We start from the raw sequence: 27,504 nt of genomic DNA, 5'->3' as shown, positions 1-27,504 counted from the left end.
ATCCTTGACCATAAGCAATATGTCTTTTAGGCTCATAAGATGAGAAAGAAGAGTATATAAACATGGAAAAATACAGCATTTTTCTCAAGGAACTTAGGAACAGCAAGAAATTCTATACTCCCAGAAAACATGACAAGGGATAAAGAGAAGCAGAGCTGCATTCCAATGGCCTTTTAAGATATACTAAAAAACTTAGGTATCTTTGGGCCATGGGTAATTACTAAATTCTTAGATATTTATGCAAGTGGATGGCATGACCAGCTCTGTGTTTTGGAAAGACAACTTTGGAGAATAGACTACAGGAAAGGAGAAAGGCAAGTTTAAATAGCGTTTACCAACTTATTTATTAACTTCATCAATAATGGATTAGAAATAGGAGGGAAGGTGGTAGGAATCAAGGATGAATTTGGGTTTCTCAATTGGGGAAACCGATGTATGATACTACTGACTAATAGGGAGTCCTAGAGCAAATGTAGATTGAGGGGAAATTTTTTACCATTTATAGTAAGAATATGTACTAAAACCAAACTACAACAACAAAAAACACCTTACAATGTTATATGTTAAAATGATAAGACAAAATAATGAGCTATTTGGCCTGCATCAAAAACAGACTGTGGTTTTCAAATCTGTGTTCCTAAGATATACATGAATTATTATAAGAAATTACTGATTCCAGAATCAAGTATGCCTAGAAAGTGACTCACAGTAATCTGCATTTATAGGAGGCACCCCAGTGAATCTTATGCACAATGAAATTTGAAACATGCTATTAAGATCACCAACATGTTATGTAACTAGATTGTGATATCCCTTTGGATTATTTGATCTGAACTGTAGAAGACAAGAATCTACTCCATAAAATATGCTTTCATATCATTTTTAAATAAGAATGTTACAATATGAAACAACACGCACTGATAAAAATAATTACTAATATAGAAAACCTTTAATATTGTGTTAATATTTTTATATAATCTCTTTTAATCTCCACACCAATTATATAAGGTAGGTACTATTATTATCATCATCCCCATGTAAAAAAATGAGTCTTAGAGACAACATTAGTTCACTTGCCTAAAGTCACGCTAATACCAGAAGTGGCAACAAGATTTGAATCTAAACAATCTGACTCGAGTCTACTCTTATTCTCCACTATACAACACCCTACAGTGTACCTCATCATACTGCTTTTCATATGAGAGTGTACATTCAGTGTACATACCAGTTTGTAATTATACATTTATTTGTATGATTATTTGACGTTTATCTCTCCACACTGTAAGTCTGTTTTAGTTCACCGTGATATCATTCTAATACCTAGAACAATGGTTGACACACAGTAACCACTCAAAAAATAATTGCTGAATAAATGAATAGACTATTGAGAAATAGATAAAAACTTCATACCAATTTCTTGACTTAGGTGCTGGTTTCACAAGTGTGTCAAACTGTGGAAATTCACTGAGCAGTGCATGTAATATATTTACCTCTCTCGTATAATTCAATAAATAGTTAAAAATAAAAACCATTTTTGTTATATTATCAGATATTACAGACTATATTTATTCTCCTTTTATAGTAAACAGAAATTTGCTACCTGACTTTTCACAATGTGGCATTTATAACAAAAGAAGTCCCCAGGTGAGAACTCTAACTATTAAAATGTAAGCATTTACAACAAAATACTACCTCGTAATTAATTATAATAGCATAGTACAGATCTCTGTAAAAGAGGAACTAATAAAAATGATCATGCTACTTTAAAATGTATCTATTTTTCAAACTCTGAGGAACAAAAAATAAAATAAAATTATTTCCCCAAAATCTAACCAAAACATCTCACTTTCTGAATATGAACAAACTTATTTACTATAATTAACAATGTAATTGCTTTGACCCATTCAAATTTGTCAAATATAAAATTTCTTAAATGACAGTGCCTAAGGAATACAAAAAGAAGGAAAATAGTAGAAATCTAAGCCTGCTACCTACTTTCAAAAAATCACCTTTCTGGTCCTTCTCCACAACCTATCCCCTTTCCAAGCATTATATTTACATCCATGGCAGTGCTAGAAATCCCATTGCCAAGCTTCACTAGTCAAATAAAGAACTAAAGCCTAACTATTTACTTAACCTAATAATCACCTAATCATTCCATCCATATCTATTATACATGGTAAGTACTTTGTGAATTTGTAAAGATGGCTTAGATGTTTGAGGCAGAAAATGAAAGAGAGATGCTTGATTTAAAAAAAGTATACAATGCTTTCTTAGAGTTCATCTCTTTCTTCCTTTCGCAATAAAATTAGAGATCAGTGGAATGCTTGGACTTATGTAACACTTGTTATGAGATGACTGTGGTAAAGAACAGAACCAAATTCACAAAGCTCTTACTTTTATGCAAGTACAAAGTATACACAAGTTTATACAAAGAATACACAAAGGCCATTCACCAGGCTACAGAAGTGGCTGTCATTCAAAGAAATCTTTGTCATGACATTTATTTTAATGTTATTTTTCTGCAGAAAAACAACATGGAAAACAGTCTGCAACTAGAACATTTTCTGAGATAGTACAAATAACTAAAAGCAATTACTATGTACAGATTACAATCACTGGATGTTCTGCTAAAGTTTCTGTCTTAATCTATTACATTTACAAATATATTTGTAAAATCATTAGGTTTCCACAATCCCTTAATTAGGAACCTTTCATTATAAGAGAAAAATTCTGTTTGTCTCTGAAACAATTCACCATAAATGAACCTTGTAAAAGAATAGAACAGCTGCTGTGCCTAAAGGCTGAGACAATTGTAATACACACCCAGCCTATTAGAATTATTTAAAAGTTAGTTGTACATTTTGCTTGTACGGCTACTCTGTTCCTGTTTTTCTCTATGAAACATGACTATTTATAGTTCAGATCACTTGTCTGACAGGTGGCTTCTACAAATGTAATTAAAAGCTCCCCTCTTAGAAACTAATAAAGGAGCAGAGAGTACGAATACACTTTGGTTTTTAAGACACTCAACTTGAGCATGAGTTAGAAGTCTGAAAATGTTTTTTCCTAATCTTTCCATTTGTATTCTTGATTCCACATCTTATCATCTCATTCCAATACTTCCATCATTAATTATTCAATATTTCTCATTGATCTCAGTCTCTTTCGCTAGCTTTTTCCTGTCTTAAAAAAAAGCTCTGCTCAGGTTTCCCATTTTTGAAGTGACGTCATTCCTTTCTTTTTCCAGTCTGAGATTCAAGTTAATTAATTCTTACTTCATCATCTCCTAAACCACTGATCAGGTGTCCAGGCTACCATTCCACTAACGTGATTCCTCTCAAGTTTACAATTTGCCCGGAGCTTTTCAAACTCCTTGACTTTTCCATTACAGTACTATCCAATCCTAAGCAAATCTACCTTCTCTACTTTGGTGTCTATAATTACACTACCTTGATCCTCTTCGTTTCTCACTGTTCTTGTCTCCCTTAAAGGTTTGCATTCCCTCCTCCTGTTTCATATCCTTTAGCATTACCTAAAGTTCTATTCTTTGCCCTTGGATTTTTCTTTTCACTCTCTCCATAACTCTAACATATTCTATTTTAATCTTTAAATAAACGGTGCTTCAATTCTATACTTTATCTTCAACTAAAGCAACACATCTCATTCTATATGTTTGGTGGTCTGTCTCCCTCAAATTCAGTATGTGTTGTAATCAAAATAACTTATCCTTAAAAAGAAAACTTTCCAAAATTTCCTTCCTCAAGCAAGAGTAATACTGTCTGATCTAGGAAATTACATTTAATATTTGGGTAGTCACCAAATATTGCTGAGACATCTTAGTATATCTATCTTAAGTACCTCTTATATAGACTTTATCACGGTAGTTCCTGTTTTATACACTAAGTTCTGAATTAGTGCTTTGCAAATATCTCCATGTTTAACATTCTGTTTTTATGGCTATGTAAAATCATTTATATACAGCAAAGAAGACACAACTCACCTAATATTATCAAAACAAAAACATACTGGCTAATTTGGAGTTTCACACCTGAATAGAAACACCTGATATATTAAGCTTTTTCATGAGCCTTGGTCAGTGATGATCTTAATCAGGCAAAAATACCATAATACACAACTAATTTGTTCAATACAAATGTAAACAGGTCCTCTAATTACAAATTTACTATTTGTTATTCTTCGGTACATTTCACTTGAGCATGCATAAAAAATTGCATTAACACCAATAACCAAAATCTAAAAGTAAATTTACAAATGCTCTTTAAATTTAACCTTTAAGATTTGAACTATTTAAAACCAATATAATGCATTTCTTTGGTTATATCTTGCATAAACAGGTTTGAATATGATTCATTGGTTACTAATATTATTATATTTATTTATGCATTCTAACAGTACTTTGGAGACACAGTTGTTATTTTCTATATTTCTATCATAAGACCTTTATCTGAAATCTTGGGGTTAGATAGGTTTAGGAAGTTAAAAGTTTTATTTTAAAATATATCACAGATTAAAAATCCCCAGAGTTAGGGGAAGCACTGCATATTCACATACAGTAATATTTTTTAAGTGAAACATGTGAGTAGACACATTAAGATAATACAAATTCTGGTTAGATTTTGCTGCCTAATGAGTTTAGGTCAGGTTAGATTTTGTTAGGTCAGGTTATTCATGGAAATAGCTTTCATTTTCAAGGTTCTGGGGTTTTCAAAGTGGTGCATAAGAGATTGAGGACCTGTACAATTAATATTACCAACATTCCAGACCCTGTACTCCTTTCTACAAGTGTTATTGAAAATGTCGCTTTTTCCATTCTCCCAATAATACAAAATATGTGACAATATTTAAGCATAAATTTCTATCTCATTAGAGTTGGATCAAGTTTAATAAGAAATAAACCACATCATCACTTGATAAAAAACTTATTCTCAGCACAGAAAATTACCCCCTCCCCAATGTTTTTTCTACCAATTCGAAATAAAAACTTGTTGTTTATGACAGAAATACTTATGGAAAAAAGGACTTCTAGCCTTCAGAGCAACCACTGGGCTACCTAAGTGTATCTGTGAACTATCAACATGGGTACCACAAGAGAGCATATCGAAAATGCAGAATCTTGTGCCCTCTTATACCTAATGACTTTGACTCTTCATTAAAACAAGATTTTCAAGTGCTTCATTTGTACATTTATGCAGAAGAAAGTTAACCTAGCAGGCCTAACTGCTTTTCCTTAAAAAGGTCTGCTTACAAGGTTGGTGGCCTCTGGCTGGCATCTAAAAACAAATTTGGGGAGGGTTCCCACCACCCTGATAAGAGTGCCTCACTGGGCCTAAACTACTTATACAAACAATATGGTTTATGTTGAACACATGCCTTCTTTCTGTGAGTCTGCAATTTTATTACCTGCCAGGCAGAGGCTGCCTACTTTACTTATAAGGTCCTCAATAAAAACCCTGGGGGCTAAGTCTCTAATGAACTTCTGATGGACAATATTTCATATGCTGTCACAATTCATTGCTGGGGAGAATGAAGTGTGTCTTGTGTTACATCAGTGGGAGAAGACCCTAGAAGTTTGTGCCTGGTTTCCCCCAGATTTCACCCCACATACATTTTCTCTTTGCTGATTTTCCTTTGTATCCTTTTGCCATAAGTCTTCCTAGCAAATTATAAAACTTGGGGGTGGTCTTGAGGACCTCCAATACCACATAAAAGTTTGAAAACTACTCTAGAGCTTAAGTGCAGGACTTGAGGACTGTGAGATGGCTAATTCTTGGGCCAGTGCAAGACAAAGAATTCATCACACATAAAGTTAGACCTTAGGAAAGACTAAACCCTAGGAAAAACTGTAAATGAAACACTCATCCAACAGAGGAACATAGCAAAGAAAAGTAGCTCTGGGTAAAATTGAAAACAAAAACAAAACAAATAAAAAGAGACTTCCCTGAGACTCTGAAGCACCTCACACGGCTTTGGAACCTAAATATACTCATTTGCAAGGCCCAAAATGTGAGCATTTGAATTTAAAGTAGCCCCTGGTCTACCATACTCCCAGGAAGCAAGCAGAAGCAAATTCCACCAACAACCCCACTCATTCAACCTACTCACCCAACCAAGTAAGCCATCCTTAGCCTGGGTAATCTAACAAATTTAAGTACACAAGCAAAAATCACAAAAACAGAAAACATGAAAATGAGCTATTATAAACAGAAACAATAAACAAAAAAACTAAAGACTTTAAATGTTAGAATTATCATATACATACAATGAAATAATTATGTTTTACTTATCTAATGCAGGGGGGTTGACAAACTTGATACATAAAGGGTCAGACTGTAAATATTTTAGGCTTTGAAGGCCATACAATCTCTGTTGCAATTACTTAGCAGTTGTAGCACCAGAACAGCCATAGATAATACTTAAATGAACGTGACACTGTCCCAATAACTATTTACAAATACAGCATTTGTTAGTCACATTTGCAAGATTTAGAAGCTATAACTTGCAAACCTTTGGTATAAAGAAATGATTTAAAATATAAGATTCAAGAGAACGTTATTTAAAAAATATCTTACGAGCATCTTGAAATGAAACAAACTCATAGATACAGAGAACATTTTGAGAGTTGCCAGCTGGGTGGGGGTGGGGGGGTTAACGGAGGTAGGTTAAAGAGGGGAGGATATTAAGAAGTACAAATTGGTAGTTACAAAATAGTCATGGGGATGTAAAGTATGGTTTAAGGAATATAGTCAATAATATTGTAATAACTATCTGTGGTATCAGATGGGTACTAGATTTATCAGGGTGATCACTTCTTAAGTTATATAAACGTCAAATCACTATGTGGTACACTTGAAATGCATACAATATTGTATGCCAACTATAATTGAAAAAAAAATTTTTTAAATCATGATTTAAATAAAAAACTCAATGGAGTGAATAAAGAATAAACATAACTGAAGGGAGAATCAATGAACTCAAAGATACATCGGAAGATATTTTACATAAGGTGGCTTCCAAGAGTAAAGGAGATGAAATACATAAAAACGATTAAAAAATAAGGATGATGAGACAGTCTAACATGCATTTAATAGAAATTCCTAAAGAAGATAAGAGAAGTTGCAGGAGAAATTCAGAAAGTAAAATACTGAAAAATTTTCAGAATTGTTCAAAAACATGAAACCTTAGAAACAGAATGCCCAATGAACCACAAAATAGGACAAATAACCATCTAAACTCACTTTACTCAAAATGTTTAAGACCGAAACAAAAATAGTTAATAAGACAGAACAGACTGATTATCCAGAAAGAAAAGCAATTTGAGGAACAGTTTACTCTTTTTTAACATATTAAAAAATCAAAAGTATGTGAACCTCGTACTTTAATACTAACTGATTAGTTAATATTAAGAATTGATTGTTACTTTATCTAGTTGTGTTAATGGCATTGCAGTTATATATTTCAAAAGTCCTTAGAGATAGATATTAATGTATATTCACAAATGAAATAATGTAGCCTGGGATATGCTCTAAAATTATCCATGAGGAGAGGAGAAAAATATACAGATGAAATAAGACTGCCCCATATGTTTATAATGGTTGAAGTGGGGTGAGGAATATATAAGGGTTCCTTATACTTTTTTCTATACTTATATACATGTTTGAAATTTTCCTAATAAAAATTTTTTAATGTAAATCCAATAATCTCAACTGCTGACGAAAGTATGAATTAAGAGCAACTCTTAAACATTGCTATGAGATATATGTGTATATAGATAAAATCATATAAGCAGTAATTCTATACCAACTTATATAACCTAGAAAAATTTAAGTATAAGTACAAAGATTTATGTATAAGACTATATAAAAATCACTGTCTATAATAGCAAGAAACTACAAATAGCTGAAATGTCCATGATCAAAAGAATAACTAATATTTTTATTAATAATTATTTTATTTATATGCACCCTGGATTTTTATCTAAGTACTTATGCTGAGTACTTATGACAGACACTATGCTAATGTCTCAGAACAAATTTTCTCATTTAACACAACAACTTTGCAAGAAGCACATTATATCCCTACACACAAATAAGAAAATTTAGGCTCATAAAATTAAATACCAAGCCAGATTATTTCCCTGCAAATTATGGAACAAGAATGTGAATCTAGATCTTCCCTACTACAAACTCAGTTTTCATTTGACAGTAATAATTAGGAACATATATTTTCAAAAAAGGAATGATATGCTAATTTTATAAAGCAAATTGATATGTATTCTTTTTAATTTCATAGTATTACAAAAGTAAACTGTAGTTAATCCATACCTATATAAATATATAAATTACCGATAAGGTCGGAAACAATGTTGTTTCACATAATTTGTAATTCTTATTTTATGTGTGCATGTGTGTGCACACATACAATAAAACCAATGGGGGGAGGCGAGGGGAGTGTTCTGACTAGTTTATCTCAAGCAACTTTTTTAATATTGTCACATTTCCTCAAAGTACATTAACAGCTGATCTACCCTATAATATACAGAGGGTTCTCTCTTTTTTTTTTTTAAAGCCTCACTACATTAAGTGATCTCTAAAGTTTCTGCCAACTCTAAACTCTAAGTGCTTACTCAGCTTTAGCTCTGAGGTTCCATACCTCAGTAAGGAATGGTATGACTTCAGTATTCTTCGACTACAGTATTTTATAACCCATGAAGCACTTCTTTAGTGATTACTAAAAACGTTCAGGTCAAGGGATAAATATCAAATAAAACCTAGAAAAACAGTATCAATTAAGAATCACATGCATGCTACTTCTAACAATTAAACTTAACAACACATAAGAGTGTTCAACTGAGTGTTAAAATTACACTCAAATACTTTAATCCACCAATTATTTTTTAAAGGCAGATCACTAGTCAAAATTTTTCAAAATTCAAAATCTTTCTCTTATGTATTTCAGGCTATTATAATGCCTCTGGTACACCTAACCAATACTTTCTCTGGGAAATGACAAAGGTAAAAAAACAATACTATATAATAAATAGTTAAGTCCTCTTCCTCTTTTTGCTAAAAGTATAAAAGATCCCTTAACAAACCAAAACCCAGACATCATACAATTATATTTCTTATGGCAAAATGGGTTTCAGCTCTAATGTCAACTCTCGTGCTGCTGGTAATACTACACTGAGGATTACGAAGCGTAAGTGCTGCTCAAGGGAAAGAGTGTCATGATCCCTGAGTGACCTCTACCATAGCACACACATTCCTCTGCCAACCCTGATGCATGATTTTACTTTTACCAAAGACACAAATGTGCTTATGTTAAAATTTCTTTTAAAAATATTCAGGATCCAGGACTTTACCTCGCACATAAAAAATATTTATTAAATAAATGTTTATCCACAGAATTAAAAAGCAAAATTAAGTGAAAAGTAAAGGCTGCAGCTTGAATAACGAGCTGAAAATCCAGATACTAACAGAGAACAGGTTGCAGGGACTTCATTCACTAATTAAAAAAAAAAAAAAAATGGAGAGGTACAAACGATAATTAAAAATATGTAAACAAAAATTGTGATATGAGATCCTCCCCCTAAATCTGCCAATAAGCTATTCTGCTTATTTATCACAGCTAATACTAGAATAAAAATTTTAAAACATTAAAAGAAAAAAGTTAACATTAGCTTCTACCATTCTAATATTTTCTCTATTTCTCTATACGTCCAATGATAGATTCAACATATAAATGAAAGCATCTAGTAGCAGCACCAGGAAAGTGAAATGAACAGAATCATAGTTTACAGAGGTTATATAAGGTTAATAAGCCCTTTTTCGGCCTCTTGCTTTGACAGTCAAGCTTAATTATTCATCTAGTCTACATTTTTGAACAACATACAACTGAAGTAAGGGCAAGGTCTGATTTATCTTTTAACCGCAATCTTAAAATTTCAGAAAACTTAGCAGAATACTCTGCCTATGGTAGACACTCAATAATTAACTGAATGAATAAATGAATACAGCATTTCTACTCACAGTGATAAAGAACTGTCATTAAATAATGATAATTCAGGCATTATTTGGTAACTCAAAATAGTAAAGTAATTAGGGTTAGACACACAAAGCTTACAAAGAAATGACATTTTAAGACAACCATCATTTCTACAATGAAGGTTTTGCTGCTTTCTCCTCTTGAAGACAATACTTAAGTCTCATGTGATTCAAACAATATTAAGTGAAAGGATTAATTCATTCACTTACTCATTTAACACTGATTTAGTGACATGCGCCATGCAGAACCTGCTCCAGCGGCCACAGTCCATTCCCCACAGAGCAGCCAGAGCGATCTTTTTAATCAGATGTCATTCTCCTGCTTAAAATCTTCTAATGACTTCCCTTAGCAAACATACCATGATCTCCAAGTTATTATTTGCCTACCTCTCTAGCCTCATGTTCTTCTCTCCCTCTCCCTCATCGAGCTCTAGTCACATTGGTTCTTTCCTATCTCTGGGCCTCTGCACTATATATTGCTTCTACTTGGATGATTTTCCCCCTACATCTTCACTTGGTGCCTCCTAGTTAGTCCTGTATCAACTAAACATCACCATCTCAAAGAAATTTTGACAATGCCCCCAATCACCAGTCAACTCTTTCAGATGCTCAATTTTATATTATTTATACAATTTATTAATACTGTATTAATTCTGTATTCATGTTTATTGTCTGCATTCTTCCCACAAGAATATAAACTCCTCAAAGACAGAGACTTAATATTTTTACCACTGAATCACCAGCAAAAGAATAGTACCCAGGTATATAGTAAAGGTCGATAAATATTTGTCAACTGTGAACAAATTACAGCGATATTATAAGAAAGGTAACATATGATATACTATAGAAGTCCAAAGAAGGAAGATGCTCAGTGCTGCTGGGAAATTTTTGTGGAAAACCTATTGCTGGCTACAATGAAGAGAGTAGATTAGGAAAGGGCAGAACTAAAACAGAAAGAATAGTTAAGAAGCTGATGGAATTATCTAGGAAAGGAATTGAGGGCCTGAAAAAGGCATGGAAACAGAAATGGAAGAAAACAGATTTTACTGGCATTTCAGAGATAAAGTCATTACCATGTGAGTTGTAGATCTGATGTGTAGAATAAGAACAAGGAATGAGGCTAGGATGTCTCCTAGGTATCTGATTTGACCCCATTAAAGTACTGCTCTTAACCCAGATGAGAAATATAGAAGTATTTTTTAGAATAAAATAATTAGTAAATTTAAACAGAAAAGTCTGATATACACAGCTACATAATTAAGATGTTGCATAAGCAGGGAAAAAAATTGGTCTGAAAACCTCATTTGATAGTCATTTATTTGACCAATAAATATTTATCAAGCATGATACAATGTGCTGCTGGTGCTGTTCTGGGCACTGAGGATACAATGGTAAATGAAACAAACTGTCCTCATAAAACTTACATTCTAGGGAGACCATAAGTAATATTGTAATAGCAATAGTGACAAACACTATGGAAGAAAAAAACAATAGAATGAAAAGTAATAGAGATGGGGGCTACTTTATACAGAAAGAGTTCATTAAATGAAGTGAGGGAGGCAAGCTTACAAATACTGGGACAAGGACAATCCAGACAGAATGCAACAAATGTACAAAGGCCCAGAAAAGAGAATATAAGTAGGAACGAATCTTCTAATGACTTCCCTTTGCAAACATACCACGATCTCCAAGATATTATTTGCCTAGGAGGCTGTTCTGCCACATATAGTGAACAAGAGGATTAAAGGAAATAAGAATAGTTGTCAGAGGTAGCCAACGACTAGATTATAATGGCAGTCATCATCACATAAATAGCAGTAGTATATTTTTTAGAAAAATTATCTTGTCACACACATTCTAGTATTTAACAGTGATAAGAATATAGCAGGTGCTCAACTAATTTTTTTTTCAAATTAATGAAGGAAGATATCAAAGAACTAATGAATTTCCATTATATCTGAGCCCAATTTATATTTGATCATTTCCCAAACAACAATCCATCCCCAAAGGACAAACGAAGCAGCAATTTAAAGGACTATAAGCTTTACCACTCTTCAGAAGCAGAATTTTAAAAATGTTTTGAACAGTGACATCACCAATAAAACAAGTACATGCCCTTCCAAGAGGACCACTTAGAAAGAAACATTTACTTCAAAGTATGTAAAATTTCTAGACTATCTACTAAAACAATTCATTTGATAAACGCTGCACATTTTGTAATGTTTTAATAATCAAAATATCACTTCAGACCAAATTCTGATTATGTTAGATAGCCAACACTTTACAATACTAGTTCAGCTCTATTCTAGGAAAAATCATGTAAAACAGTTGGAAAAAAAAATGATGTGCCGATATATACAAGAGCAATAGTAATATAATCTTGAAAAATATGATTAAAAATATAGATTTACTGCATTTTTCATTCCTAATTAATAAAATCAAACAATCACTCAAAATTCACCACTAAAAACAAATATTCTTTTGGTAACTAATAATCCATACTTAGTTTAAATTTGCCCAGTGAAATAGTCTAGACTCAGAATCAGCAAGGATCTTCCAAGGTTCTTAAATGCTCTTACCTTCAGAGAATTCCATCCTCATTATTTTCCATAATTCCAAAGAGTAAAATGCATAAAAATTTACAACATTTTGAATATTTAAAATGAAGTGAATAATAATATTTTTCAATTAACATTTAGAAAATACATTTCAACAGAAACTTCACCTTCAGTATAGTTGAATATTTTTGTTTCACCTTCACATCTACTCTTTCTTTTGCATACTGAAATAAGTAATATGTTCTTTACTAATCTATGCTAAGCACATGTTGCCAAGTTGCTTTCAAGTATTTAACCAATTTCCTATGCAATACGCAGTTCTAATTTCTTGGGGACAAGCACCAAGAGATGGTAGACAAAATCATTTTCTATCAAAGTATCACCAACTCTCAGGAGAAATAAACTAAAATTCAATGAAGTGTTAAGTTAAAAAAAAAACTTTAACAGTTAAAATTTATTTTAAGTCAAGGAACATAAAACATTATCATGTACAGCAAAAGAAAAATGTAGTACATTTCTACAGCATGTCCTATTATTGCGCTCTTAAAAAAAAAGAATTACACAAGACATTTAAACATGTATGTTCTTTCAAGGAAAAGCATCCTTACTTTGTTCTATAACAACTTTTCAACTCTGATGTACACTTAAAACTACATATGGTAAATCTAACATATTAACACATTGATATTTTCCACATGAGCATATTATTGAAGTGAGGGATCAAGTAATGTTTATCATTCTCTCTTTTTCTCTGTAGGAATATTAAAACCATTTTGGTAATCATTCTACCAATTAACAAAGACTTTTATTGAATTGAACTTCTGATTTTTCCAACTTTCTTTCTAACCTGTAGCTTTGAACTCTTTATGGTGATCTGATTATCAATGCTTCCTTTTCATTAAACAATAATTAAGAAAAAAATTAAAGAAAAGAATTCACCAATTTAGATATGATAATTGGCTAAAACCTATTAAATTTAAAGGTCAGGCTGAAGAGGAAAAAACAGAGATATTCATAAAATTATTTAAAATTTTAAAGAAAGTTGAAAGTAGTGTAATTATTCCAAACTATCCATTCATACAAATCTACTGCCTTTCTAAAAGGGAAGATACATATCATGACATATCTGACACACATAAGCAGAATTGGATTAAAATAACTTGAGCTCTATATACAAAATGGTAAAATGACATAATACTGGACATATAAATCAGGTCCAAAAGAATATATACTGTATGACTACATAATATAAAGTTCAAAAACAGGCAAAATTAATCTATCGTGTTAGAAGTCAGAGTCTTTGGTAGGGGAAATAGTCCCTGGAAGGGGAGAGAATGGGAGCTTCTAGGGTTTTACTATATTCTGATTCTTGATCTGGGTTCTAATTATTCATGTGTTCAATTTGCGAAAATTCATAGAACTGTACACTAATGGCAAACATTTTTTGGATCTATGTTTTCTTTCAAAAACAATTTTTTAACTTATTTCCCATCTGCCCCGAAAATACTCGCCAGCGGCGCTTGCGGCTGTAGCATTTACACCATGATAACTCCCAGATTACAGTCCTAACTTTACCTCCAAAGTTTGCCACGACATATCTCGCTGTCATTATTTTCACACTGCTCTAGCATATTGATAATCTTTGGAAACAAATACATCATTCTATTTATAACATTCTGTTTTTAGCGGTGGCATTTCCATTTACAAAATATAGCATTTCCCAATCAGTGAAAATGTTAAGTCCTGGAAAATGTAGCATTCCTATGCCGTGATGTTAACATCATTCTCAAACAGGTAGCCGAAGATTCATTTGATGAATCTGATTTATGTATACATTTCTGTTACATTAGAATTAGGGACAAGAAATAACTCCAAGAACAGTTTTTATATTTTATTTTTACATTGAAAAACCAATTAGATTTGCTTCAGCCTCAAAGTGTGTTTATGTAAATTTAAATTAATGCTGCCAGTGAGCTGCACTTTTTTCTAAATGGCAAATGGGTTTAAATAACATACTTTAACATGTGGAAAGAAGGTCTCCACAGTTTTCAAGGCCCTCAATAACTTACCCCTATCCTGCAAATCCATATAAATATTAAAATTCTATATCCTTATTATTCCTCTCTGTAAAATGTTTCATGACTTTATTCATGCCCTATTCCTCTTAATTTAATCGCATCCTAATCAAAGTTGGAACAACGCCCCATTTTATTTTTTCAGCTCACATTTATCTCTTTTCTCTCATTTCCTTTGTGTTAAGTGACCACATAAACACCTAGCATCATCTATTTATTTTTATCTATATGCCAAAACTATAATAAGTATTTCATGAATATTTCATTCACTCCTCAAATAAGCGTTATCTCCAATAGAGATGAGAAAACATTTTCAGAAAAGGCAATTTGTCCAAAGTCAAAAACTTCTAAGAGGCAAGGTTAAGATTCAAATCCAGATCAGCACGGCTCCAAAACCCGTGCTCTTAGCTCCAATGTTAAACTGTCTCTGTATCATGCAATTAACATGTTTTTAGATGTTACATTGTCCATATTAGTACTTTATTTATTTTATATAATCCTACTATCCATATTGTATACATATCCATTTTGTACCTTATTTATTTTATATAATCCTACTATCCATATTGTATACATATATACCAACTCTTATGAAATCATACTTCATCTATCTTGAACTATTATGCTATGAGACAATTACCTATCTGGAAAATAACCAGGTTGAAAAAACAAGCATTCCAAAAGATGGCAATAAAATTCAAAGTATGTGTCTCATCACCAAGTTTATTCACTACAGGTCATTTATATTATTGACAGTAAGGTCCCCTTAATTCCTTATAATAAAACACATTTACCTTTATTTTCTATACATATTAAGAAGTCTGGTTATATAGTTTTCATTTTATAGCACAATACAAGTAAAAATCAAAGAATTAAAACACTGCTAATTAATGGAACAATAACTGCAATGTAAACTGAGAGCTGAGAGTAATGAAACAACAGGTTAAGATAATAAAAAGCAGTCCCATGTTACACAGGGAAGTAATAAACACAATAATCAATATCGTAATAATGACCCTAGGCAAAGAGAAAGAAAAAAATATAGTTGGTAGGTTCTTAAGAGAGAAATATGTAATAGTTCTAGAAATAATTTTATCCAAAAGTCAGCCAATAACTTGCTTTTGGGGGCTCCAAATCAATAAACAGTCCTACAATACATACAATACTCACATAGTTACTAGTTATTCCAGGAATATGATTTATCTTCTATCGTATTTGTTTTTAGAAAGATTGTAAAGGGTTGAGTGCATGGGTTTTAGAATCAAAAACAAATGGAAACTGAATCCTACCTCTCTCTCTCTCTTACTGCCAACATGACCTTGGGCTAGTTAGGCAGTCTCTGGATCCCACTTTCTTCATCAGTTATATAGAGATATTAATACATATTTCCTAGGTATGTAAGAATAAATTAGGCAATTTAAGTAATGTTTGTAACACAGTCCTCAACAAATAATAAGGTTGAAAACATTGGTAGCTGCTCATGTTGCTATTTTTTTTTTTTTTTGCAATCAAAGACCTTGTCTTAAACATCTAGCAACCAGAACAATACTGGACACTAGTGGTACTCAATAAATACTTGGTGACTGGCTTATAAAAGGAGAGGAAAAGGGTTAAAAGTCTCTCTCTAATAGCATATGGCAGTCTACAATCTGATTACACCTACTATTTTTATTTGTAAATAAACATAAAATGAAAGAATAAAAGAATTGTTTCAAACGAAAGAACTAGGACCCATTACTGAAAAAGTATTCCTTTATCAAATTTTTGGTTAATTTGATATGAAAATTTTATTAATAAACATAGCAGCTCAACAACAGAACAAATTGCTTTGAATAAGCTACCTATTAGTGAAAGTTTTGCTGGACATCTGTCAGATATTACAGAGACAATTCTTGTTTTGAATGAGAGTGCTAATAAAATAATGTCTAAAAGAGCTTCCAAATATTCTTAAACATAGAAATAAAATTTATATACACGTGTTATCGCTCCCAAATCCACTCATATTAGAGTACCCCAGGTTAATATTTAATGGCAATGTAATAACTTATTTTAAAAATAATTACACTTTTTCTCTGTGGTACTTTCATAATACATAAACAATTATTGGTGTAAGTGAAAAATCTGTCCTAGGACTCAAAGTCTAAACTTTTTAAATAAAACAAAATAACTATTAGAAGGAAAAATAACACAAGAGGCAACTGCAACAGTATATCCAAATGTGTTAATCATTTCCTTTTTATTTCCTTTTGAAAAATAACATATTTTAAGATATCTTCCATTTTGCTAGGTAAAACAATAATATATATTTATGTATTCAAAACAATGTTGAAATATGAACACACAAAACACTAAATTCTCCCGTAACAAAGGAGAAAAGGCCTATTATAAGGTTCTTATTAAAATATATAAAGTAATTTAAACATTTTAAGACTACTCTGATCTAAAATTTAACTCATTAAAGTTATAAAATTTTATATTAAAAATTCTTATATGACAATGAAATCTTATGACATAAGAATTAATCCGACCTGCTTTGTACCAAGTTATGCCATTCAAAAATAACACTAGAACTTACAATCTAATAAAACCACAAGTCATTCTAAACAAAGTAGGAAATAGCTATTTGTATTCAAATATCCCATTATCATGATTTTATGCTAATATCATATGTGAAAGATACGGTTAAAAACTTATTTATAACACGTGTTAAATAAAACACTCCACAATATTCCACTTGCTACCTGGTTACACACACACAAATTGCCATATAGCTAAATGTTAGAGTTCACAGCTCACCTACCTCCAACCACTGGAGTCTTCTCACTCTTTCTGCAACTCTATTCCTCTCAGTTTCTCTCTTTTTTTTTCCCTTGTGGGGGAGGACCCATGGTAATGGTAGTGTGGTGAAGGTTAGGGAGTGTATTATACAGAATTATGAGTAGGAAAAAAACAGGGCAATTAAAAGTTTTAGTATATAAGGGGTGAACATTAAGCATGGAAATAATTAGCAGTATTATTTTAAGATGTGATTTCTCAAGTATGAAACTACCAATAAAAATATACATGTGCACACATCTAAAAACAGTTATATGCTTTCATCAGCCTGTTCCTTCTTCATTGCTAAAAGTAAATTACTTGGCAATCTTCTTTGTTTACAATTTCTGTCTCTTCATTCTTTATTCATTATAAGAAACACATGAAATTACACTGGAGTGTGAACAAGATTACCAAAATCCCTTCAAGTAGCAATTCAACTCTCATTTTGCTGCTTTAATATAGCAATAATTTTCCCAAACACTGTTTATCCTTTACTTAAACTAGAGGCCTAGGTAGGGTATCTAGATTTGGCAATGAAACATTCCATGTTTTTCAGAGTAATCTTAATTTCAAATATTCTATATCACTGTCAGGTCACATGTTTTTGAGATAAAAAAAAATGGTCATTTTAGAGTAAAAGTAACAAAAACACTACCCATCCCATTTATAGTTCCTATTTCCAAACTGCACACACCTAGAAGTAACTTTGACAACGAATTTAACAGAACCCTTTGAACATGCAGTATTAATGAAGGGGAGGGGAGACACATATACTACAAAATGATGGAAGAAAAAAATATGCTTGGGTTTGGAGTGCAGCCAAGCATTTATGTACTCATAATCACAAGCATACAATTACTTCGCAACATGCCTGAAATCTCTCAGTCAAGTCCAGACTGCTTTCAAAGGTCAGAAGAACCCTAGTTTGAAACAATCAATAATCAGTAGTTAGGAGGTTTATATAAAGATCTCAGCACCAACTTTTTCTCAACATTTTCTTCAAATACTGAATAATATGCCAGGAATATGTTAGTTCACGAAATTAAGTAACGATTTTTTATAACATTGTTCAGAGTTCCAATCAGTCAAATGCAACCTTTTTATGCAAAGTTCTGACAGGTGTCAACACTTCTATGAGGTCTTCCCTCTAGGTCATTCCTTACATAGCTCCCATTTTTTTCTGAATTCCTCCAGCTTTTGATTCCTTTATAAAGATAATGGGCGGGTGCTTCAAATACTAGTCTTATACTAGGCCCTGATAAAAGTATATCCCAACTATAATATGAACTCTTCAAAGCCAAGAATTGTCTTCCTGATTTATAACATTTACTAACCTGATTATATAATACAGTCATTAAAAATATGCTAACTGGCAGTAACAAACCACTACAAATCCAAATTCTTAAATACACTGAGGGTAAAAAATGGTAAAATAATGGAAGGAGCCAGATTCTTTAAAACCTTGGTAATTAAGGTTAAATCTCTTTTCTAAATTTCTTACTACACTCAATTGACTCCTTAAACAGGATACGTCTGATACCTCAGTACATCCTCAATTTTACTGTATTTTATGTAAAAGTCATCATTATCATGCACATCGTTCAATTTATGCAATCTGTTTGGCTATATGACTTTGTAAGAAAAATTTTTAGAATGTATTTAGGTTTAAATTCTCTTTCAGCCCCTCTGACTTTGGACATATGAATGTTTTATTTAGCTAGTTTTATATAATTACTTTCAATTTATTTTGGTATCTATATAATTTTATAAGTACATTAATCATAGAGATATAATTTTAAAAGTAGCTATTCATCTTTAACTGGGTCACACTAACAAAAAAAAAAAAAAAGCACAGATAATACAAAACGATGGATGATCCAAAAAGCACAGTCAACTCTCAATTATTCATATGTGGATTACCTAATAAATATTTCAGCCTGTTTATTTCCACTATTTCGTAGTATTGCTTAGGATTTAAAATTGATGCTAATAATGCAAATACAAGAAAAAAATATATCAACTCACTGTAGGGAAAGAAAGAATATAAAATCTTCCCAAGGCGCATGTAAATAATGCTATTTAGATTATATATTTAGCACTCTTCCACTATTATTCACCTTTCTATTAAGTACAGGTAACTGAGAGTGGACTGTATTTAGCTTGATGACAGAAGTACAGATACACAGGCATGCAAACCATTCACTCACCCCACTGTGCTTTTCACAGCCCTATTTTCAGTAGCCTGAGACCTGGGAGGGGAGGAGGCAGCAAGTCACTGCAGATGATCACTTAAAAGGAAATTGAGAGTTGACTATAATTTACATTTAAAGTGCTATGAAATACCATCAACTCCTACATGTATTCATTACTGTTTATAGGAATACATCTCACAGTGATTTAATAGGGCTATAAATGCTTTCTCTTTAACCTTTCAATATCCCAGAAACAAGGTGATATCTGAGAATCACAAAGACAGAAAGTGAAAGTGCTACAAATGTAAAGCAGTATGCATTTTAGATTAAGAAACTGAAACCCAGACAGGTTAAATAGCAACCCAAAATCATCCTCAGATTAAGGAAGAGAAGAACTGTTATCCAGACCCCAACTTAAATGCTAAGTAGTCTCACAGTCCCTTCAACCCAAAACTCCTCTTGGCTTCAGAGATCATAATCTTGCTAATTTTCTTCTCTTCATATTGATTCCACCATATGACATTCACTCTGATCAGTTTATCCTCTAACGCAAATCTTCAGCCGTTTCTCCATTTACATTCTTCCCTCTCTCAATGCCTTACGCAGAGAACAGTCAGATCACAAGTTCAGAACTACTACAACTTCCATTCCAGTATTTGCTGCTACCTCTTACACATCTCTGACAGCCAACTGACTTAAGTTCAAAGTGCAAAGCTGACTATCATCCCTTCCAAAGCGATTTCTCCATTTCTCAATTTATTGTCCCTCAGGATTACAAACTTAAAATGTTCTTTTACTTCTGCTCTCCTTAATACAGTACTATACCACTCCATTCTTCCATCTCCACTTCAGTTATTACTACATGATAGATACTGGAGAAGAAGCTTAAGATCCAGTGAGGGAAAAAGAGCTAGACAAAAAATTTAAATAAATGATAACTGATATTTAGATAGGAATAGAGATGTGGAAAAGTAAAGGAGGAAGCAATGAATTCTCGCTGGAATGATCAGGAATGATTTTCAGAAGTGGCATGTAACCTAGACCTTAAAGTAAGATTTCAATAAACAGTGCTGCAAATGAAATTCTAAGCAGAGGAAAGAACCTATGCAAGATCAAGTTAATAGAAACTGCATACCATATGCAAGGAATAAAAGTTATCTTTGACTAAAGCAAGGATTTTCAACCAGGGGCATAATACAGGAAAGGAGAGGTTGGTGCTTTAAGATAGCAAACTCTCCCCAATCTCTTTTAGAAGCACTGTATATAAAGGGAGGGAGTGTGTTACATAAGTGAACTATGCAAAGAAGCAAATAGATTGAGAACAGTAAAGACAGTAGAGGAGAAAATTTTGAAATAAATCATAAAAGGCCTTCAATGCCAGGCTAATGAATTTGGACTTTATTCAGTGAGCAAAAAAAGAGCCTCCAAAGTGTAAGTTTGTGTGTGTGCTGTTTTTTTGGGGGGGTTGTTTTTAAGGGGATGACAAGATCAGATCTAGAGTCCAAGGAAATAATCTTGGCGATCATACAGGAGAGGTACTGAAAACAGGTAAAAGATTTTACTATCATCCAAATGAGATAATGAGGATGTGAACTAGACCAAAAAATAGGAAAAGAAGAAATTGGATTCAGCAGATATTTCAGAGGTCAATTGGAGAAACTTGGCAACTAAACAAAGAGGATGAACAGTAGGTCCCTAGCTTGAATAACAGAGGATGGTGGTGGTACCTGGAAAGTAAGAAGTAGGTATGCTATGGAGTGCAACATATTACACATCACAACTTCAAGATGATTACCAGACATAGATGCTAATATGTTTTGCAAGCTTAGAAGAAAAAGTCTGAATAAAAATGTAATTATCATAACCCTCTCAATTCAGAGTGTTGAAGCCATGAGTGAAAAGGCTGCCTAGGGTGGGAGGGAGCACCAGTAGTTAAGCAGTAGAGAAGAAAAGAAGAGCAAGAACAGAACCTTAGGGCTCACTTGCTTAAGGTGATGGAAGACCAGCCAGTAAAAGAGAGAAGTAGCAGCATGAGAGGTAGGAAAAGAACCAGGAGACTGTTTCACAAAAGTCAAGTGAGGAAAGAGTTGCAATAGCACTAGCGCAGTACATTATCTGCAATTATTCACTCACTAGCCTTGTGACCCTGGCTGAATTACTTACCTTCTGAGTTCAATCCTTTAGTATATCCTCAACTGTAAAATAGGGAAAAGAGGACCTCAAAGAGCTGTTGAAGTTTAAGTGAGACAATATATTTCAATGCCTAGAACAAAACAATACAGTACTACCAATAATAAAATAGGGACTTAAAAATGCCAAGGAATTTTGCATGAAGTTACTAGCATCCTTTAAGAAACTATTTTTAGTATGGGGAAGAACTGTGCTGGCAAGGCTACAGTGGTTAAGGAAGAAAGTTGTGGAGTGAGGATGAACTATTCTGCCTGTATAGCCTACAGAAAAATAACTGTTCTATAATCTTAATCTTTCTACATCTCTGACCATTATCTTATGCCTAAGATAGTACCTATCTATAAAGGATATAACAAATGTTGCTGAACAAGAGAAAATGAAGTCAAAAGCAAGGAAGACTTGAAGAAGCAAGAGATATTAACTCTACAAAGAATCTTAGAGGAAACAGTATTAGGAGCATAAAATTCCTTTCCAGGTTAGCCTTGGAAAGAGAGAGAGATACTTAACCTCTGACTCAGGGAAACAGAAGGTAAGTATGGGTGAAATATTAAAGGGGAAAGACAAAGGAATTCACATTAGACAGCTTCTTAATAAAAAAAAAAAAGTTCTCTGCACAGAGTAGGAGGATTCCAAAATCAGTCTGGAAACTGAAGAACCATCTAGGTGATTCTTCCATTCCAATATATATTCAACTTAATTTATGCCCCCCCATGTCTTGCCCTAGTTCCCCATTATCTCTTACATTATCAGTGGCCTCCTAGGCAGCTCCTCTTCCTACTGACTACTTTTCCCAAGGTGTGGTACACTGAGAGCCCATATTTCCTTCCACTATATCCGTGACTAGTCTTATGAGAGGTCAACCCCTCTGTGAAGCCTCCTCCAATTCTCTACCCACCAGCCAGTTAATCGTTCTGTCCTTGGGACTACTTCTGTTCCTTGTACACTGTAATTTTTTAACTTATTATTCCATACTGCAATCAAAATCATTTATTTATGTCTGTTCCAGTGAACCCCTAAAAAGAGAGTAACATCTTCCTTAACTTTACTCCTCCAGCACTTAATTTAGCATCTAGTATATCCCAGGCATTCAAGTAATGTTTGTTTTGTCTAACTGAAGTGAGCAATTAAACAACATGTATAATCTCCTAACTAGAAGAAATCAGAAAACAGTGTTCAAATTGTCATTCAAAAAACCTTCCTACTTTACTAAGTATTACATATCAAATAAGACAGTCGATTTTTTTATTCTTACTAATGAAAAAGTAAAAGGGTTAGATAATCAAAAATATGTTAACTTTTAAGTAATTTATATTCTAATAGCTATATCTGAATATACGTGTGTCCATGTCTTCAGAATTCACTTTGAACACAATAATTAAATTATACTAGGAAGGGCTTACACAGAAAAATACAGTCTTTTCAAGTTATTCAGTACCAGGAAGAGATGCACAACTGGACTGATAAAAAATAGACTATCCTTGCAGTAGAAGTGACTGAGGGAAGCATTTGGGTTTCAAAATAGATTTTGGCATGCAAAACAGAGAGTATTTAATGACATCAACAGCAAATATCAGGGACTTTCGCAAATTAAATAGAGTAGCTGTCTGAACAAAACTAAAAGCAACAATTACCAATAAATTGACTATAAGATCTGCTACAATAAAGTTCTTAAACTAGATTAAAATTAATCCATCAACAATTTTTAATAGAAGCAGATTATATATGAACCATAGCACTAACGCCAAAACCAAAACCAAAGAACCTTAAAACTTGCCTGGGCCTCAAGAAGCTTGCAAGACCGGCCAAGTTATTATTACTAGGAAACTTTCTGGAGCCGAGGAGAAAAATTCTAAAGTTCTATAAAATAAAATGCCACATTTTATCTTAAATTCATTAATAGATTGCTCTTCACTTAGACCTAATTTACTGCTAATCTCACAATACTTTTTTATAATTGTTATATTCAAGGACTCTATTCAGAAAAACTATATCAAATTTAATAGTATGTTTCAAAAAAAATGAAGACTGCAATACCATAATTCTTATTAACAAATGTATAGTATTCAAAACAATCATTTGAAAAACATTTTAAATGTGATATAATTTTGATTCCATAGTGTAGGAAGGCAACTAGCATTTAGTTAACATCACTCACAAAGTATCAGGTCCTATGCTGAGGGCTTTAATTAAGCACTAGCTCAATTACTTCTCACATTCTTAATAATCCTTTGAAGTTATCTCTCTTTTCTTTTTTCTTTTCTTTCTTTCTTTTTTTCTTTCTTTGAGATGAAGAAACCAAGAGTTAAAGCAAGGTCAAATAACTTGCCCCAAATCACGTAACTATTAAGTATCACAGCTGAGATTACAACCCAGAATTATTTGACTTTACAGTTTGCTGTCTTTTCCTAAGAACTTTGGAAAAGACAAACTATGAACTTTGTTAGATGGCTACACAACAAATTACTCAAAAGTTACATAAAAAAATTAGAATGAGAGCAAACATTGTCTTACCATTAAGAAAATGTATTATTGGGAGCATTTGAGATCTTGCTCCCTGGTATATATTGTCAGTTTGGCTCAAATAAATTTATATAAAAATTCTCAAAAAATATAGTTTTTGGTTACCTAAACTTTTATCTAAAGCATACTGTAATCCAATCCACAAACAGCTGGCCCTCAGCTGTAATGCAGACTGCCCCACAGTTCTCAAATTATTACTAAAGTTTAATTCCTCATGAACTTTCTTCATGGTAGATCCACGGCCTCCTTTTAACAATGAAATGCTTGTCAGAATAGCAATTTCTTAAACAATAGCATCACTATATAATGAATCTAACTCAAATTCGTTTTATTTCTAAACTTCCTTTGCATGTAGGAATACAGTTCTCACATAACCTCTCTTAGTTTTATATTGCTTTTGCAATCAGTTTCAATTGGCTGTGCATATTTCATTCCAAAGTGAAATACATTTTATCAGAACAAGCACTTTTTGTATTATCTAGAAATGCCTATAGAAATGTTTACTAAATGCTCAGGGAATATGGCGATTTAAATAGTAAACATAGAGAATTATTTGTGCACTTGAGTAAAATTTCTATAAACCGAAGGTCTTGAATCAAATTTGTACTGTCTATGGCTCTTTTACAACCCCAAATTTTGAAACCAACCAAAGAAACCACTACACATAGGAACTCAGCAAATACAATTTAAAGCACAAAGGTAACTTTCTAGCACCACATCCAAGCAGGTTTTTAATGTAGAAATTGGAGTCAAGATCTATCTAATAAATGCTCTTTTCACCTGTACCTAAAACATATATTTTCACATACAAGTTAAATCACTAATAAACTAGATCTATTACAGAACTTGAATGCTAATTTTGAGCCCTCTGGGAATTTAGCTAATTTTGTTAGGAAATTTACTAGAAAATCTTTCCTTCATGTTTTATGTACATTTTTCATATGTGTTATATATAGTCAAGTTTCCAAACTACTACACAAAAGTCAAATGCTTTACATATTTCTACACTAATATTTAAAACCTATCTGCTAAAAAAAAAAAATGTTACAATTTAGTGTACTGGTGATCTAATTAGATGTTATTTCTATTACTTAGGCCTTATATTTTAGAAACTCTTCTGCCTGTAAAAGGATCTAGTTCACCCAAAACCAAGTCCCTAAACTTTCAGAATAAAATATTGCTACAAAAATGTACTCTGGTAACTAAATGAAAACTACCCTTTTAGTTTATAAAACAGCAATTTTACATTATGATATACAAAATAAAACAAATTAGAGAACACATTACGCTTTAAATAGAGATGAGCCTCAACAATGAGCCCGGGTCTAACATCGTAGGTCAACAGTCAATATGTCAAGAACATATAGGTTAAAAACTTCTTTTAAAAATTTTATAGAGAATGTTTACAACCACTTTAAAAAAAGAACAAACTTCCTAATGTGTTTTTCAGATCTCAGCAAAGAAACTGATTCTGTACGACTGAACCAGGTTACGCTCTAAGCTAAGGCTGGTGTGAAATATGCCTTCTTCGGAATCAGCAGACCAAATCCTGTTCACCGTGGAAGAGAAAAAGAAAAGCCTTGTACACGACTACTAAATCTTCAACGAGATATTGTCGAATAAACTCCAGTACGGTGACTGATAGAGGACATACTGGCCAGTAGCCGGATTAGGTCTTTAAAAACACAACCGAGGTTTACCGAGTTCCGAAGGTGTAAACAAACCCCTACCCACTGCAGAAGGTAAACAATGAACCTGCAGCGAGGGTGAGGGGGCGGTCTTTGCCAACTACAGTCCCAGCCGCCCGGGAAAAGGAAAACAAGAGGGAAATACAGAGTAAATCAGACATTTAGCAGAAATCACCCGCTCTAGGTTTCACTACTGAGTTATCAATGCTACGGGTATCCCAGGGCGGTGGGCAGAGAAAACAGTCACGCAGTCAGCAAGAACTGAGCAAGCAGGTCCGGCTTCTGCTCTGGGGGACGGGGAGGGCAGGATGTGGTCGCTCTTCCCTCAGACATCCTCCGGCAACCTAAATAACAGCCTCTACCTCCCTCCGGCCGCCCCCAGGATTCCGCTGCACAAGCTCCGGGATAGGAGTAAAACGCTTTCTCGATGGTTCAGGGCACCCAGCGGGTCGCCGGCTGCTCCAAGTCCCGCGCGATGCTCCCTGACACCCACAGCACCCAGAGGCCCAGAGAAGAGCTCGGGGAGAGGGAAGCAGGCACCGGGAAGGGGGATGGGTCCGGAGAGGCGGCCCCGGGCTCTGGTTCCCGCACCCCCGCCGGTCCCGTGCGCGGCCCGCCCCTGTCCGCGGCCCCCAGACCCGACTCCTCCCCAGCAGCGCGCCCTCGCCGGGGCCCGCGGCACCCCGCGTTACCTCGGGTAAGATCCAGCGGGACGTTCTCTTCACCGCTGTCATTCCGCCCTGCGCGAAACAGACACATAGTCCCAATTAGGATTCGAGGGCAGGCCAGTGGCGGCAGCCCTGGCTCCAGCCAGAGCCCCGGCTTGCTCTCCCCGTCTAGGGCCAGGGGGAGGCAAGTGCCAGGGGTGGCGGGCGCCGGGCGACTGGAGTGAGGGCTGCAGCGAGCTTACCTCGTATTCGGAGGTTCTTCAGCGAGCGGCCGCGGCCGATCGCCGCCATATTGACGGGTTTCAGTCACAACACCGGAAACCTCGCCCAATCGCGCGAGAACCCCTTCCCCTCCCCGCGCGCCGCGCCCGCCCCCCGCGGCATCTCCCCCGCCCTTCTGCGGCGGCGGGTTGCTGTGTCTCCGCCGCGAGCGCTCGGACAGTTCTGTGCTGACCCAGGGTCTCAATGGAGCTCAGGGCTCGCGCTTCCTTGGTCCGGAGCTGGAGGGTGCGTGCGCCCGGCCCTCCAGGAGCACGTCTGTGGGAAGGGGGCATTTCCCACGAGGGGAATCCCATTGATGCGAGTTTGCAGCGTGGAGGATGCTTCCCCTCCGGCAGCCGCAGAAACCGTAGTCAAAACCGAGGCGAGCTGGGAGGAGGCCGGCTGACCACCTGCTGAAACCATCCTTCATGATTCTCCTGCCTGCTCTCATTAGGCTAGGATAGACAGTAC

At 34.2% G+C, this 27,504-nt stretch overlaps 1 protein-coding gene and 1 long non-coding RNA gene across 7 annotated transcripts in view; both read right to left on the bottom strand.

Annotated features, from left to right (window-relative positions):
• The window catches only part of RICTOR (RPTOR independent companion of MTOR complex 2), a 100,555-nt gene extending 73,415 nt beyond the window's left edge, over positions 1 to 27,140 (bottom strand). For 3 of the 6 annotated variants that reach the window (XM_039842613.1, XM_039842618.1, XM_039842614.1), the window contains exons 1-2: positions 27,015 to 27,139; positions 26,797 to 26,844 (exon numbers count right to left, since the gene is read on the bottom strand). In XM_039842613.1, coding sequence (XP_039698547.1) covers positions 26,797 to 26,844; positions 27,015 to 27,063 — 97 coding nt within the window. In that variant the 5' untranslated portion in view covers positions 27,064 to 27,139. Of the gene's footprint in view, positions 1 to 19,721; positions 22,577 to 26,796; positions 26,845 to 27,014 lie in introns of those variants that run through there. The other 3 variants (XM_039842616.1, XM_039842619.1, XM_039842617.1) reach the window with 2 other exon arrangements.
• LOC120586174 (uncharacterized) lies at positions 14,157 to 19,715 on the bottom strand. Its single transcript, XR_005648627.1, has 3 exons — positions 17,498 to 19,715; positions 15,217 to 16,086; positions 14,157 to 15,175 (listed from the first exon to the last, which is right to left on the bottom strand). It is a non-coding gene; the product is annotated as an uncharacterized LOC120586174 (long non-coding RNA).
• Positions 27,141 to 27,504: the final 364 nt, after the last annotated feature.

Source organism: Pteropus medius, unplaced genomic scaffold (genome assembly GCF_902729225.1).
Source record: "Pteropus medius unplaced genomic scaffold, Ma_sr-lr_union100, whole genome shotgun sequence".
Lineage (NCBI taxonomy): Eukaryota > Metazoa > Chordata > Mammalia > Chiroptera > Pteropodidae > Pteropus > Pteropus medius.
This window is presented reverse-complemented; position numbering and strand designations above follow the sequence as displayed.